Raw genomic sequence first — 14,057 nt, 5'->3', positions numbered from 1 at the left:
AAGCCTTAATGGATCTCTTCATATGATGTTGCTCTGTAAGCACATTCTCATTGACTAAGCACAAGGCAAATTACAGTTTTGGAAAGTCATTGGTGCTTCATCCTAAAGGAGGATTATGACAGGATGATGGCAAAAGGCAAAGTAAAAGTAGATATGAACACTTATGACAGATATTGGGCAGACTTACCTCTCCCTGTATCTGGGAAAATCAGAGGAATATTAGACAGGAAGAATATATACCACATAATCTTCTCCTGTTTGTATTCTTTTTTGTCTGTGTTGCATCGAAGTGATCAAATAAACTAAATGCTGGAATTGGGAAATCTCCCCATGTTTTCAAGGCATTACCAACGAAAATGGTTGAGGTTTTTTTCTATGTTGTTTCTGGATACTGATGAGATATGGTAATGGTAAATATGCCCCCTCATGACAAGGTGAGGATGGGCATTGCAAGTTGTGGTATTAAGATATAGGGACAGAAAGATCCCATTTTGATCTCCAGATACAGAAGTTTTAATTTCTACATATTAAACATCAACACAGGGACAGAAATAATTGCTTGAATTCAGGAGAATTATTTGGTGAGACTGTGAAGAGTAAAGAGAAAATTATAACTGTAGCTTTTCTTAACTTTCACATGTTATTTGCTGGGGACAAGTATGAAACCAGAGAGGAAAAGAGGACAACATAATGTATTTGTCACCAATTTATTGATAGTGGCTTTGGGAAGGAGTTAAAATGCTCTAACAATTTATTAATTCAGGTAAGCATTTTTTTAGTTGTTATTTCTTAGGATGTCATTACTAACTCAGGCTGGTCTCTCTCTTTTATTTAATAGGGTTTGTCTTCCATGTGTCAGCACCTGGAAAGTTGACCTTTCTTCAAGCACAGCTGGAGTGCAAGCGTAGGAATGCACAGTTAGCAACCACCGGACAGTTACATGCTGCATGGAAGCAAGGTCTGGATCGCTGTGACTACGGCTGGCTGGCAGATGGTAGCGTACGTTACCCAGTTGTCTATGCCAGGAGTCAGTGTGGAGGGGGTCTTGTCGGAGTGAGGACCAAGTATCGATTCAACAATAGGACTGGATTTCCAGCCGCAAACTCAAAGTTTGATGCCTATTGTTTCCGAGGTAAATAAATTTCTGGAAATTTGCACTAAAAAGAAGCTGATGGAATAGGAGGGTAAATTTTATAAATTTATCTTCACCATGCATTGTGAACATGGATCTAGTATTCAATGAGCCTCACCAGATTTTATCTCTTGGTCTGCATTCCTGGTGGATGAAAACCCATGTTGGGAGGCTAACATAAAATTCCTTTAGAACGCTATGCAACGTGCAGGAAAATACAATTTAGAAATGTGCAATAATTGTGGAATTGTCCCTATCTTTCACGACTGTTTTTAGGTAATGGTGTTCAGGATGTCATGATTTTTTAAAGGGATTGTAGTCACACCTTCTGCAATATGACTATTGAGGAGATTTCACATCAAACATATACATGCAAAGGTGACGATTCTTTTCCCAGTACCAAACATTGTGCTTCCCAGTCCCTACCATCTGCTCTGAGCTTGCACCTTGAATGGAAAGATCCTGTTAGTATCAGGAAGCCTCCACGGTACCTCCAAAGCGGGCAGATAGTAATTTAAAACTTTTTATTATGGAACTGACAAAACTGAGATCAATGGGTGTGTAATTGATTGCCGGGAATATATATGTTACAATGGAGAAAGTTGACAGAATCTATAATGTATGAGATATTGCTATAACATCTTAATATACATAACTAAAATTGATAGATAAAAGTTTTACTTTCCACATCCACTGAAGATTTGTGGAAATCACTGTAGGTGACGAGGAGCTGGCAGAATTGCTTCCCACTCAGTTTTGGCGTGGCTAAAGGGGTTACGCCTTAAAATTTGTGATATTATTTCTTCTTCTTTCAAACCACATTATTTCACCCAGACACAAATGTGAGACATGAGAAACAGTAAATTAATTTCACATGTTGTATGAATCTCTGTGACTCTATGATTTGTCTCAGTGTAACACCATCCATTTTATTTTCTGTCTGCAATTTTGTCTCTTCTGCTTTCTGTTATCTATTATCTCTCATTTCATTGTGTCTTTCTCTCTTGTCACACTAACTCTCCTTCACCTTTCTGGCCTTCCTGTGTCTCATGTCAGTTTATTATATCTCTCTGCTTTTTATATTTTTTTTTGCCTGTTATGCTCCCTCATCACTCTTCTGCCCCTTTCTGTCTATATTCACGAGATATATGCACACACCCACCGACTCAAGACACACAGATATGTACAGATGCGCATGTGTCACACACTCACACAGACACACTAATTAAAACAAATCAGAGAAGGTTGCTTGCAGCAGGAATATTGCTGAATAAAAGGGAATGTTGTCAAAGCCATATTTGCCTTGCACTCATCAGGACTTTGGCAAGAATGCCAATTTTTTTTAACCTGATGAAGGAGCAGCAGTCTGAAAGCTAGTACTTCCAAATAAACCTGTTGGACTATAACCTGGTATTGTCTGATTTTTAAGTTTGTCCACCCCAGTCCAACACCGGCATCCCACATCAAATTTAAAAGCGGCAACAATTTATACTGCCTGAAAGTAGGCTTCTGATTGACTGTTTTGTTTATTTTGGTAAAGGCAATACCGTGGAGAATGTGGAGAAACTCTATTCTCCTATGCTTTTGTTTAATTCAAAAAAGGAGCAATTTGAAATTTGGCATTCTTATGTTTGATGAGTGCAAGATAAAAGCGTTGATAGCATGTCTTGTTTTTCAGCAATACTGAGAAGTTCTGCATGACCAAGCGAGTATTCATAAAAAGTAATGTTCATTTGTTTGGAAGTAAATGTGCTCATGCACAATGCTTCTCCTGTGTTATTATATGTGGCCTGCAGTTTTATAAATACTCAGTTGGAAAATGCATTTCCCAATGTGAGTCAATCATTCAGATTTTTCTCTGGTCTGAATTGAATCCTTCTCAGTACAAAGTTGATTGGTGAAAGTTTAGGTAGCAGCTGGGGGGGTCACAATTAATTTGTTATCCCGATAACAGGGAGTGTCAAGATCAATAATTGCTAAAAGTTGGAATAAGTACTAAAGCTTCATAAATCATTGAAATCATGAAAAAAATTAATTATGCCTCAGCTGCAGTATTTTATCCAATCCTGGGTCATCATGATGTTGGGAAGGAAGTCAAGACTTTGGAGACGGTCCAGAGGAGACTCAATGAAATGGTACAAAGGATAGGTGACTTTAGCTATGTGGAAAGATAAGAAAAGCTAGGATTTTTTGCCATCAAGCAGAGAAGTTTAAGTGGAGGTTTAATAGAGAAGTTCAAAACCTTAGAATCATAAAGGACTTTTGGTCCATCATGCCTTTGATAATTAATGCAGTGAATTATTATTAATTGGATTGCATTGGTTGAAAGGATGGTGCAAAATGTTTGAATTATAACATTTAGAACTGAATTGAAATGACAACTAGAATCCTCACAGTCAGGAAGCAAGCCATTCAGCTCATGCCAACTCTCCACAAACAGCATCCCAACCAGACCCACTCCCCTATTTCTATAACCCTGCAAATTGGCTAACACTCATAGCCTGCAAATCCCTGGACAATGTGGGCAACTTAATGTGGCCAATCCACCTAAACTACACATCTTTTGACTGTGAGAGGAAGCCCACCCAGACACGGGACAAATGTGCAAATTGCACACAGAACATGACCTGTGGGCCTGGTACTGTGAGGCAGCAGTGCTAACCACTGAACCACTGTGCCTTGAAGAGGAAGAATTTGCAGGTCAATGGCAAAGCGCTGTGGAATTGGACCAGAAAGCTTAGAATAATCTATAACCTGAATGGATTTTGCCTTTGCAAGAGATGGACAACAAATACTGGTCGTGTCAGTGACACCCATATCCTGTGACTGGGTAAGCAAATATAGCTCTTTTAAAGAGTTGGTGCAGGTACAATGGTCTGAAAGACCTCCTGCTGTGCATAAGATTTAGTGATCTGTAGGTGTCAGAATAGGTTTAGGTTGACTGTGATCCCTCCCATTATCTGTTCATTTTCTGTCACATATATAAAAGCTAATATATGAAGGTTATCTATTGACTGAAGCACCTAAGGCATAAACCAGCTAGGAGATTAAAGTTTACTGCAAGAAATTGCTTTCAGGACAGCAACTTACAAACTGATGAGCTCGATCACCTAGAAGCAGCAGATGCATGGGAGCACTATGACCTGCGATACTATCCTTATTTGGAGCTATATTGCTGTTTTTTCAATGCCATGGGGTCAAAGTCCTTGAGCTCCTACACACTTTGATTCAAGACAGCTCACTGTCATCTTCTCAAGGGCAATTAAGGATGGGTAATAAATTCTGACTTTACCAGCAATACCCACATCCCGTGAACAAATGAAAAAAATCAACATAAATCACACTGATATTCATTAGCATGCTTTAGAATGTGACATGGACACAAAAGACAAAAGTGGTTTCTTCTCAAACAAAGGATCTTTTTCATTCGTTCACGGGATGTGGGTGTCACTGGCTAAGCGTTTATTACCCTTCTCTAATTACTTTTGAAAAGATGGTAGTGAGCTACCTTTTTGAATTGCTGTTAAACAGCTTTTTCTACATTCAATGTTGTTTTAAAAGTCTAGTAAAGACCTACCTTTGAAGTTTGAGGTAGCTTCTTTAACATTACTTTTCTAACAGAAAGGACATTTTGAACCATTTGCACTCCATATTTTTGTGACTGTTTGGTGTTTGAGTCCAGCACTAGATTTGTTGCTTTGCTACTTCAGGATCTCTTTCGAAGAAAGAGCAGGAAGATGTAAAAGTCATATTTGTTTTAAATAAGGATGTCATAAATTAAAATGGCTGATCTACTTTCATGTAAAGATAGCATTTGTTAAGTTCGAACATAAAAGCACATTGCCAACGAGCCCTTTCAAGTAGGCAGGTACTTCTACTTTGGCCAGCGTCTGTGGAACACATGTTCTTCCTGTTATTCCAAATGATGTAATTTTTTAATATATCTCTCCAGAGTTCACTCAGACTAGAGACACCACAGTCTTCTGGATAATACAAATTAACAAGATGAAAGTTTCTTTAAAAATTAGCCAAAACTTCAGCTCTTTTCAGATTTTGTTTTCTGACTATCTTTATTTCAATCCCACTTTCATTTGATACAGCAACTGGGAAAATGTGTGGTCTGTTCTGTTTACCAGACCAGTGTTGGTTTGTAACTGAAATAAACACAGAATAAACACAAACTCAGCAGGTCTGGCAGCATCTATGGAGTAAGAAGCAGATTTAACACTTTGAGTCTCGTATGTCTCTTCTTCAGAACTGAAACTTTGTAACTAGTCTGTTTGAAGTATACAAAATTATCCTGGGATCACAGAGCCTTTATTTCACAGAAGGAGGCCATTCAACCCATTGAGCCCATTGAGTACTGCGTAGAGTAATCCATCTTGTAAATTCATTTTCCTCAAGCGTCAATAAATTTCCTTTTGGACTCATTCATTATCTCCACATTCACCATTCTTGTGAGTAGTGAGTTCCTGGTCATTATCACTCATTGCAAAATAAAGTTCTTCTTCACATTGCCCTGCTTTTCCTGCTCAGTGTTTCTAAATACACATCACTTTGTCCTTTTACGATTCGACATTGAGAACAGCTTTTGGGTAACATGGTGGCACAATGGTTAGTACAGCTGCCTCATAGCACCAGGGAGGAGAGAGTGAGGTCTGCAGATGCTGGAGATCAGAGCTGGAAATGTGTTGCTGGAAAGGCGCAGCAGGTCAGGCAGCATCCAGGGAACAGGAGAATCAACGTTTCGGGCATAAGCCCTTCTTCAGGACATATGCCCGATTCCTGAAGAAGGGCTTATGCCCAACACGTTGATTCTCCTGTTCCCTGGATGCTGCCTGACCTGCTGCGCCTTTCCAGCAACACATTTCCAGCTCATAGCACCAGGGACCTCGGTTAATTTCAGCCTTGGGTGACTGTCCGTGTGGAGATTGTGTGTTCTCCCTGTGTCTGTGTGGGTTTCTGCTGGGTGCTGTGATTTCCTCTGGGTTTCTGCTGGGTGCTATTGTATCTCTCTGCAGTCAAATTATTTGCTGACATTCATGTGCAAGCTAGTGGATTGGCCATGCTGTCTTGTCTGTTGCAGTCAGGGTTCAGGGATGTGTCAGCCATGGTAAATTTGGAGTAACAGTGATGGGGTGGGTCTGGGTGGGATGCTGTTTGGAAGGTTGGAGTAGATTTGATGTGCTGAATCTTATCTACACTAAAAGGATTCTTTTCTTTGTCTAACTTATCTAAAGTTCTGATGCTTTTTGAAAATAATGCTCTTTGAAATCATAGCCTTAGGCTATGATAAGGTGTGCCGTGTTTTCACTGTCCCTCCAGAACTACCCCTCTCTGAGGATGAAAGATCAGTCCTCGGCAGAGGCCTCACCTTTATTCCCCTACACACTCGGATTAACAAGTTCAACATGCGGCGAGACATCAAACAATTCTTCCGCCGCCTTCGCCTCCGCGCCTACTTCTTCAACCAGGATTCTCGCCCACCCTCTGACGACCCCTTCACCCGCCTCCAACACACCCCATCCACCTGGACACCCCGTGCTGGCCTCTTACCCGCCCTCGATCTCTTCATAGCCAACCGCCGCCGCAACATTGACCGCCTCAACCTCTCCACCCCTCTCACCCACTCCAACTGCTCACCCTCGGAATGTGCAGCCCTCCACTCCGTCTGTTCCAACCCCAACCTCACTATCAAACCGGCAGACAAGGGAGGCGTGGTAGTAATTTGGCGCACCAACCTTTACACCGCTAAACGCCAGCTCGTGGACACCTCCTCCTATGCCGCCTTGACCATGAACCCACCTCCCACCACCAAACCATCATCTCCCAGACCATCCATAACCTCATCACCTCAGGGGATCGCCCATCCACTGCCTCCAACCTCATAGTCCCACAACTCCGCACCGCCGTTTCTACCTCCTGCCCAAAATCCACAAACCTGACTGCCCCGGCCGACCCATTGTCTCAGCCTGCTCTTGCCCCACCAAACTCATCTCTGCATACCTCGACACGGTCCTGTCCCCCTTAGTCCAAGAACTCCCCACCTACGTTCGGGACACCACCCACGCCCTCCACCTCCTCCATGATTTTCGCTTCCCCGGTCCCCAACGCCTTATCTTCACCATGGACATCCAATCCCTGTACACCTCCATCCCCCATCACGAAGGACTCAAAGCCCTCCGCTTCTTCCTTTCCCGCCGTACCAACCAGTACCCTTCGACTGACACCCTCCTTCGACTGACTGAACTGGTCCTCACTCTGAACAACTTCTCTTTCCAATCCTCCCACTTCCTCCAAACCAAAGGAGTAGCCATGGGCACCCGCATGGACCCCAGCTATGCCTGCCTCTTCGTAGGATATGTGGAACATTCCGCAGCTACACTGGCACCACCCCCCACCTTTTCCTCCGCTACATCGATGACTGTATCGGCGCTGCCTTGTGCTCCCACGAGGAAGTTGAACAGTTCATCCACTTTACCAACACTTCCACCCCAACCTCAAATTTACCTGGACCGTCTCAGACTCCTCCCTCTCCTTCCTAGACCTCTCCATTTCTATCTCGGGGGACCGAATCAACACGGACATTTACTATAAACCGACCGACTCCCACAGCTACCTAGACTACACCTCCTCCCACCCTGCCCCCTGTAAAAATGCCATCCCATATTCCCAATTCCTTCGTCTCCGCCGCATCTGCTCCCAGGAGGACCAATTCCAATACCGTACAACCCAGATGGCCTCCTTCTTCAAAGACCGCAATTTCCCCCCAGACGTGATCGATGATGCTCTCCATCGCATCTCCTCCACTTCCCGCTCATCCAGCCTTGAGCCCCATCCCTCCAATCACCACCAGGACAGAACCCCACTGGTCCTCACCTACCACCCCACCAACCTCCATATACATCATATCATCCGTCGTCATTTCCGCCACCTCCAAACGGACCCCACCACCAGGGATATATTTCCCTCCCCTCCCCTATCAGCATTCCGAAAAGACCACTCCCTCTGTGACTCCCTTGTCAGGTCCACACCCCCCACCAACCCAACCTCCACTCCCCCTGCAACCGCAGGAAATGCAAAACTTGCGCCCACACCTCCCCCCTTATTTCCCTCCAACGCCTCAAGGGATCCTTCCATATCTGCCACAAATTCACCTGCACCTCCACACACTTCATTTACTGCATCCGCTGCACCCAATGTGGCCTCCTCTATATTGGGGAGACAGGCCGCCTACTTGTGGAACATTTCAGAGAACACCTCTGGGTCACCCGGACCAACCAACCCAACCATCCCGTGGCTCAACACTTCAACTCCCCCTCCCACTCCACCAAGGACATGCAGGTCCTTGGCCTCCTCCATCGCCAGACCATGGCAACACGACGGCTGGAGGAAGAGCACCTCATCTTCCGCCTAGGAACCCTCCAACCACAAGGGATGAACTCAGATTTCTCCAGTTTCCTCATTTCCCCTCCCCCACCTTGTCTCAGTCTCAACCCTCGAACTCAGCACCACCTTCCTAACCTGCAATCGTCTTCCTGACCTCACCTCTCCACCTCCACCCCCTCTCCGGCCTATCACCTTCACCTTAACCTCCTTCCACCTATCACATTTCCAACATCCCTCCCCCAAGTCCCTCCTCCCTACCTTTTATCTTAGCCTGCTTGGCACACTTTCCTCATTCCTGAAGAAGGGCTCATGCCCGAAACGTCGATTTTCCTGCTCCTTGGATGCTGCCTGACCTGCTGCGCTTTTCCAGCAACACATTTTAGGCTATGATAAGCCATTTAGATCATGAAGGTCTCAAATTTGACTGCTGGTGTATATTTAATTGAGTTGGGCAAGGTACCAACACAAGTGAAATTGTACCTGAGTATACATTTGGGGGAGGAAGTGTAGTTTTGTAAAGTAAAATATATTCACAGGCATCTTACGTCTTGTTTAATAACTTCTGGGGATTCTGGATTAAATCAGCAACTTATTTCTAATTCAGTCAAGACAATGCTCATAGTCTTTGTATCATACTGAATTTGTGAGAAAGTGTGTACATTTAAATATAGTAAGCGTATGAAAAATTAGAGATCTCACCTTACAGACTCATATATACTTTTCCCAGTGCCTTTATTGTTAACATGTTTCTGCCTCCGTTTGATTAATTAGAAGTTTAACAAAAATACAAAACAAAAAGGCTTTTCATGTAAACAGATGTTGGTAAGATAGTTGGATGTGGAGAGTTAATACATTCATGTTTTTTTTATTGGGAAAATCTGTCTCACATCTTACTTCACTGACTGCTACTAGAAGACACCACTGAGGATAGAATACAAGGTTGGGGGTTGGGGGAGGGAGAGGGGAGGTTAAAATAATGAAAAGCAGCTGCATCTGGGAATGAGCAGCAAAAGCTGAGGATTGACCTTCTAAACACATTGAGGAAAACTATTTACGTGGCCTTCATGTAACAAATTTAAAATGCTACAGGATAATCTGATTGATGTAATCGGCAATTCATTTCAACTGTGTAATATACAGAGTTCATATGCTCCAGTTTTAGGGATATAATGCCATCAGCATTACCAAATTGTTTGCTAATCTATTCCCAAAGATGCTCTAAGTTACCTTTTCTACTCAGCCCTGCACTTCATTGTTGAGTCCAAATCATCACAATGTTATTAAACCTTTAAGGAATGTGGAACTTTGATTATAAAGTGAGTGTAGAGCAAAATAATAAATACTACAGCCCCAAACATTTTGAAAAATGATCATGGCAGTAACCCTCTCGTCCTGAGCCTGCCAGTGTTTCTGAGGTTAGTGATGGGCACCTCATGTCCATGAAGTCGACAACTGCTCTGTCACAATAGCTACATCGTGGGCAACTTCTTTCACTATTCTGTCAGAGTTACCTGAGTTGATTGGCATCCTCTGGAGTCTGCATGCAGCTCCGTTCTGGAAGCTGGGATGGGAGGAGCAATCAGCTTGGAAGATAAAATCCATTTCCCTTGTTTTCCCCCCTCTCCCCGCACCCCCAAGCTGCAATTCACTTAGACTTATGCCAGGTCTGTGATCTGCCCTGAAAGTTGTGAACTCTCAAAGTCAGCGAATCCCTGTTCCCATGATACGGACTGTCTCCATATGGGTGTGAAATTTAGGCGGTGTCCTTCGCACAGTTGCTTATGATTCCCCAGCAAAGATCAAAATAACATATTTGACCCCTGACCATTTTCTCAGTGATTATCCTGATCTTCTCGCGAGAATCAAGTGGAAATCATACAGCAATATGATTCCATCTGGTCTGTTCCTGAGATTGATCATTAATAATTCGGCAAGTGTAGCCACTGACATCACTTTTAGAATGTTATGATACTGTATGTATGGTTGTGAAGCAAAACTTTTAAGTGACCTTGGGTAGGCATACATTCATAATATTACTGCTCCTTCTTCATTCCTCAGCCTGGTAAATTGGAGCTTGTAATAATTTTAAGCCGAGGTATCAATGGGCACATTTATATTTTCACAGTCCAAACAGGGGATCTTGTCCCCTGAGCACACATGTTGGAAATTCGGACATGAGCTGCACAGGATTTTCCAACACAGATTTGGAAGATGGCCTTCAGAATTGGTTTGCTCACTAACATCTGATTGCAGTTAACGCCAGCAGATTTTTCCTGTTGGCTTTGTGCTCACAGTAAAAACAAAATGAAATGTAAGTTTAAAAAGTTCTCAGACTGCTCCATGGAAATGAGCTCACACTTTCTGCTTTGGTTCTCTGGGGTATTTCACACCCAAAGATAGTACATTGCACAGCAGGCAAACTTATACTGCATTGATGATGCTGTGTATGGGCTTATTCAGGTAAAATCTCAATTGCACACAAAATATGCGTACTTAAAAATAGCCAGAAAAATTGCTTTTAAGTTATTTGAAACACAAAACCTTTTTTAAAAATAACTATTTTCATGTAAGACTAGTGTAATGAAATATTTAAAGTAATGATGTAGGCTCCAATTTCTGATCCTAGTCTGATATACCTAAATATTAATTTCATCATATTTATGCTAAACCAGCCCTTGAAGTTTCACAAATTTCCACTTAACCCTTCATTACAAAAGATATATTTTCTATAATACAGCTCAGAGTCAATCTAAGTATCTATTAGAACTGCATACAGTCGGTTCTGCTACAACACAGTAGTTTCATTCTCTTGCAATCCCGTGTTATAAGAAAATCACATAATAGCTGCACCATTTTAAACTAATGTGGCAGAATCACATTAAAACCAATACAAACATAAAAAGTTTGCGCTTTAGAAACAGTGTTGCCAATTTGTCAGTTGTTTTATGCCGAATTTACATTAACGAAATGCCCATTATAGCAGAATGACCTGCACTTAGTCAAAAAATAGTCATCCCTCTCACTCCCATTTGATTATTTAATTACTGATTCCTTTCTGTTGATTGCCAAACGATTGGCTTTGCTTCACTTTTAGTAACATTTAATTTAAACCAAAAAAATAATAGTTTGAAATTGCTTTCTTATTTACAATAAAGTCTTGCAACACAGACTGTCATTAGGGTTTCAGTAAAGTGGAATGGGATGAATTTTGTGATTTGCATGTCCTGGGTAGGAGGTCTTGTGGTGCATTGGGTAGCATCCCTGCTTCTGCGCTAATAGCTCTGAGCTCAAGATCCACTCCAGAACTTGATGGCCAAGAAAGGCATGCACAAAACAAGGCCAAAAAGGTTGAAGATCAATCTGCAAATATTCCAACATACGACAACAGCAGACAATGAAAGTAGAGGAGATTCTGGTCAGCTATGTGATGGACAGCAAATCTGTCAGCTGTTCATAGCTTTAAACTACCACATGCACGTAAAAAATGTATCATGCTGCACCTCAGGTTAGTTTAGTTGGCTGAAGAGCTAATGTTGATCAGATTGGTGCCAACAACATGGGGTTAAATTTCCTTTCCAGCTGCCTCCTTGCGCTACCTGTGGTTGAGGTCATGGTGATTTGGGTTGAACCAGTCTTTAAGGAGCTGGAGAAAAATGTTTTGATTACCTCTTCAAATTGACCTGCCAGGTCCATACCCCAGACTTTGAGGTGTCAAATTTAGGTGAAGCTAAATTTTCAAAATCTCTCAGGGACTTTGCATGGAGAGCACATCAGCACTTCTCTTGTTCATAATTAAGTTGGTCTCACATAAATAAGCCATGATTCATTTCAAATCTATTTACATCTTTTCTTAAAGGATATCAGATGCAAAATATTTTTGGCGATGTAACCTATAAAAATATAATAATAGATGATGTTGGGAGCACCTTTTAGTGCCAGCCACAAAGGTGAAGCTGAAGTATGATAGAATTTAAAAATGTTATGTGAAAAATTCAAGAAATTGTGTTAACTCTTCCCATCTTCATTCCTGATATTATATCACATTCAAAACAGGTAGAGTTTGCTCATAGTTTTAACTTGTGTAGTCTGCCTATTAATAGCTTGCAGATCTAATAACCTTTTCAGTTGAGCTTTGGATGCGGAAAATAGTATTTATGAATCATGTTTGCTGCACATTGTAGCTGAGAGAGGGCTTGTCCCAACTTTGACCATTTTCATCATTGGCCTGGCAAGCAGAATATACAAATTACCATCTATGGTAGTTTGTTATGTGCACTTCTTGACTTTCCTTACTTCTATTAAGTTCAATGCATGGAAAACACTTAAGTGAATCAAAAGTAATATTAGAGCTGTTTCCACTACTCGCATCATGTGATAACTGCCACCTCTTTCAATATGTAGTACAAACTAGGGTTGTTTGAGGTAGTTCACTGCTACGAATTATTCTTCATCTATATTTTGACTAGGGGCAATTAGTGATTAGTGGCAGAGGACACACAAGTATAGAGTCTTTGCAGAAAAGCCACTTATCCTAGTTACGCCATTTTAATGATGTATTACATGATGGGAATAAGTTTACATTATTAGTCAGGAATTATTACTAAGAGCTCTCAGGAGCTTTACCAACTACGTCTACTCACTATGAAGGCTAATATACAGCTCATCAACTACACCCAAAGACTGTGACAATCAGCATTTGACTAGAGATACTGCAACTTCAAAGTTAACTCTTTCCAAACCATTGTTTTACAACAATATAGATTGCACATTCAAATTAAGATAATAAGCTTGTATTGTTGAATTTGGGAATTCCAACTGCCCTGACTGCATCAGGAGACACAGCTATCATAGCCCATTTTTGATACGGTTGTTGAACTGACAATAATGATTGGAATGCAAATGTTCATATTGTATCCATTGAATTGTGGAATCTACCAGCAATGCAACATTAAAGTTCACCTTTCCAAATGTATGCTATTACTTTAAGATATTTTGAGCCGGAGCGAAGTTGAAAATGCAAAAAACGGTGTCATTTATATAGCACCTTTAGAATATCTCCATGAGCTTTACAGACATTGAAGTAGTTCTTTAATGTAGACATTGTTCTAATATTCCAATGCTTATACCACCAGTAGTAACAATTGAAGCAATTTGAGGCCATAAATTTAAAGAGTCAGATATGAATTTCACAGATGCAACACTAAAGCATATTGCGATCTCTCCTGTATATCTTAAAGTTATTTCATTGGATGTTAGTGTCATTGTCAAAGTCAGACTTGTTGCCCATCCCTCATTGCTTTGAAATATGTGTTTGCTGTTTCAGAGGGCAGTTATTACTGAGGCTGTCTGAGGCACATGTAGATTTGAAAGTGATAAGAATAGTCCAATTTCCCCCCCAAAAAGACACTTAATTAACCAGATGAGATTTTATAACAATCAGTGATGCTTCTCATGGCCACCATTATTGAGAGTAACATTATAATTTAGATAGATTTTAAATGAATTTAAGTTCCACCAGGTACCATGGTCACCAGGT

At 41.5% G+C, this 14,057-nt stretch overlaps 1 protein-coding gene across 2 annotated transcripts in view; it reads left to right on the top strand.

The window, feature by feature from the left end:
* The window catches only part of LOC122556227 (uncharacterized), a 197,022-nt gene that overhangs the window by 42,436 nt on the left and 140,529 nt on the right, over positions 1–14,057 (top strand). For both annotated transcript variants that reach the window (XM_087999688.1, XM_043702808.2), the window contains exon 7: positions 839–1,132. In XM_087999688.1, coding sequence (XP_087855814.1) covers positions 839–1,132 — 294 coding nt within the window. The remainder of the gene's footprint in view (positions 1–838; positions 1,133–14,057) is intronic.

The sequence above is a fragment of the Chiloscyllium plagiosum genome, unplaced genomic scaffold, assembly GCF_037043375.1.
Source record: "Chiloscyllium plagiosum isolate Xiang-an unplaced genomic scaffold, Cpla_swu_hap1 HiC_scaffold_2, whole genome shotgun sequence".
In the NCBI taxonomy this organism is placed as follows: Eukaryota; Metazoa; Chordata; class Chondrichthyes; order Orectolobiformes; family Hemiscylliidae; genus Chiloscyllium; species Chiloscyllium plagiosum.
Note: the sequence above shows the minus strand (reverse complement) of the source record. Positions and strands in the feature narration are given on the sequence as shown.